The sequence below is a fragment of the Echinococcus granulosus genome (genome assembly GCF_000524195.1).
Source record: "Echinococcus granulosus chromosome Unknown EG_S00583, whole genome shotgun sequence".
NCBI classification, from domain to species: domain Eukaryota; kingdom Metazoa; phylum Platyhelminthes; class Cestoda; order Cyclophyllidea; family Taeniidae; genus Echinococcus; species Echinococcus granulosus.
The window spans coordinates 1398-2218 of NW_020170962.1; the positions used below are offsets into that span (position 1 = coordinate 1398).

General features: G+C 41.7%; 1 protein-coding gene across 1 annotated transcript; it reads right to left on the minus strand. All coding sequences in view use genetic code 11, as the record gives it.

Annotated features, from left to right (window-relative positions):
- Nucleotides 1-23: 23 nt before the first annotated feature.
- On the minus strand, nucleotides 24-267 carry EGR_11234 (hypothetical protein; the record flags this gene model as incomplete). The annotated part of the gene is made up of 2 exons (XM_024500481.1): nucleotides 24-83; nucleotides 133-267. 2 exons carry the CDS (start codon nucleotides 265-267, stop codon nucleotides 24-26), a joined length of 195 nt encoding a protein of 64 aa, XP_024345105.1.
- Between the last annotated feature and the right edge of the window lie 554 nt (nucleotides 268-821).

The window sequence follows — 821 nt, forward strand, 5'->3', positions numbered from 1 at the left end:
TAGGTAATTGTTGGTATGTCGTATCAAACAACAATGATGCGTAGATACGGTTTTGAGTGATGGGAGATGTGTAATCGAACTCCCTATTATTATATATAGACGATCACAAACGAATGCTTGATTTGGCATCACCTCACTCGCCGTCTTCATAGGTATCACGTTGGGCATGTTGGTGGCAATCATTTCATCTTTAAAGACGGAAAGGTAATTTGCGGAGAATGAAGGAGGCGGTGGAAAGAGCCCTATAACCTGCATGCTGATGCTCATTGGATCTCTAGCTAGGGCTTCCTCTACCAAGAGTGCTCTGCGGTTAGTCGCCGAGACTGCACTCGTAACCGTTTGAGACTGGGCTTGTATTCATGTTCTACCCCTAGACAAGTACTCATAAACATCCTAAACAGTTCATAGTAGTTTAAAAATGACAGCATTACTGTTCAACGCTTTATTTTTTAGACCCATTTTGTTCCCTTATGCTTCGTTGCTTTTTGCTGCTTGCTCACTGCAGTTCGTCTATGGACACTTATTGCCGTGCATAGCTGGTTGGAAAATCTTGCAGATAATATAACTCGAAATTGAGAATGAAAGAGGCGATTCACTTTTTAGCTGTCCTCATAGTCAACTCACTCGTTTATACAGTTCTGCTTACAGCTTGCAAAAGTGATGATTATTTGTCAGGGTGAATATTGGCCTTCGAAAGGTATTCTGAGCAGCATGTGTTGAGAGGTAATATTCTAACTGCAGTTTTTTTGGAATTCCTCCTAGCCTAGCGTAGTTCTATCGACAGAGGAGGGAATTGATGAGGATACTAAAGGTGCTAAACT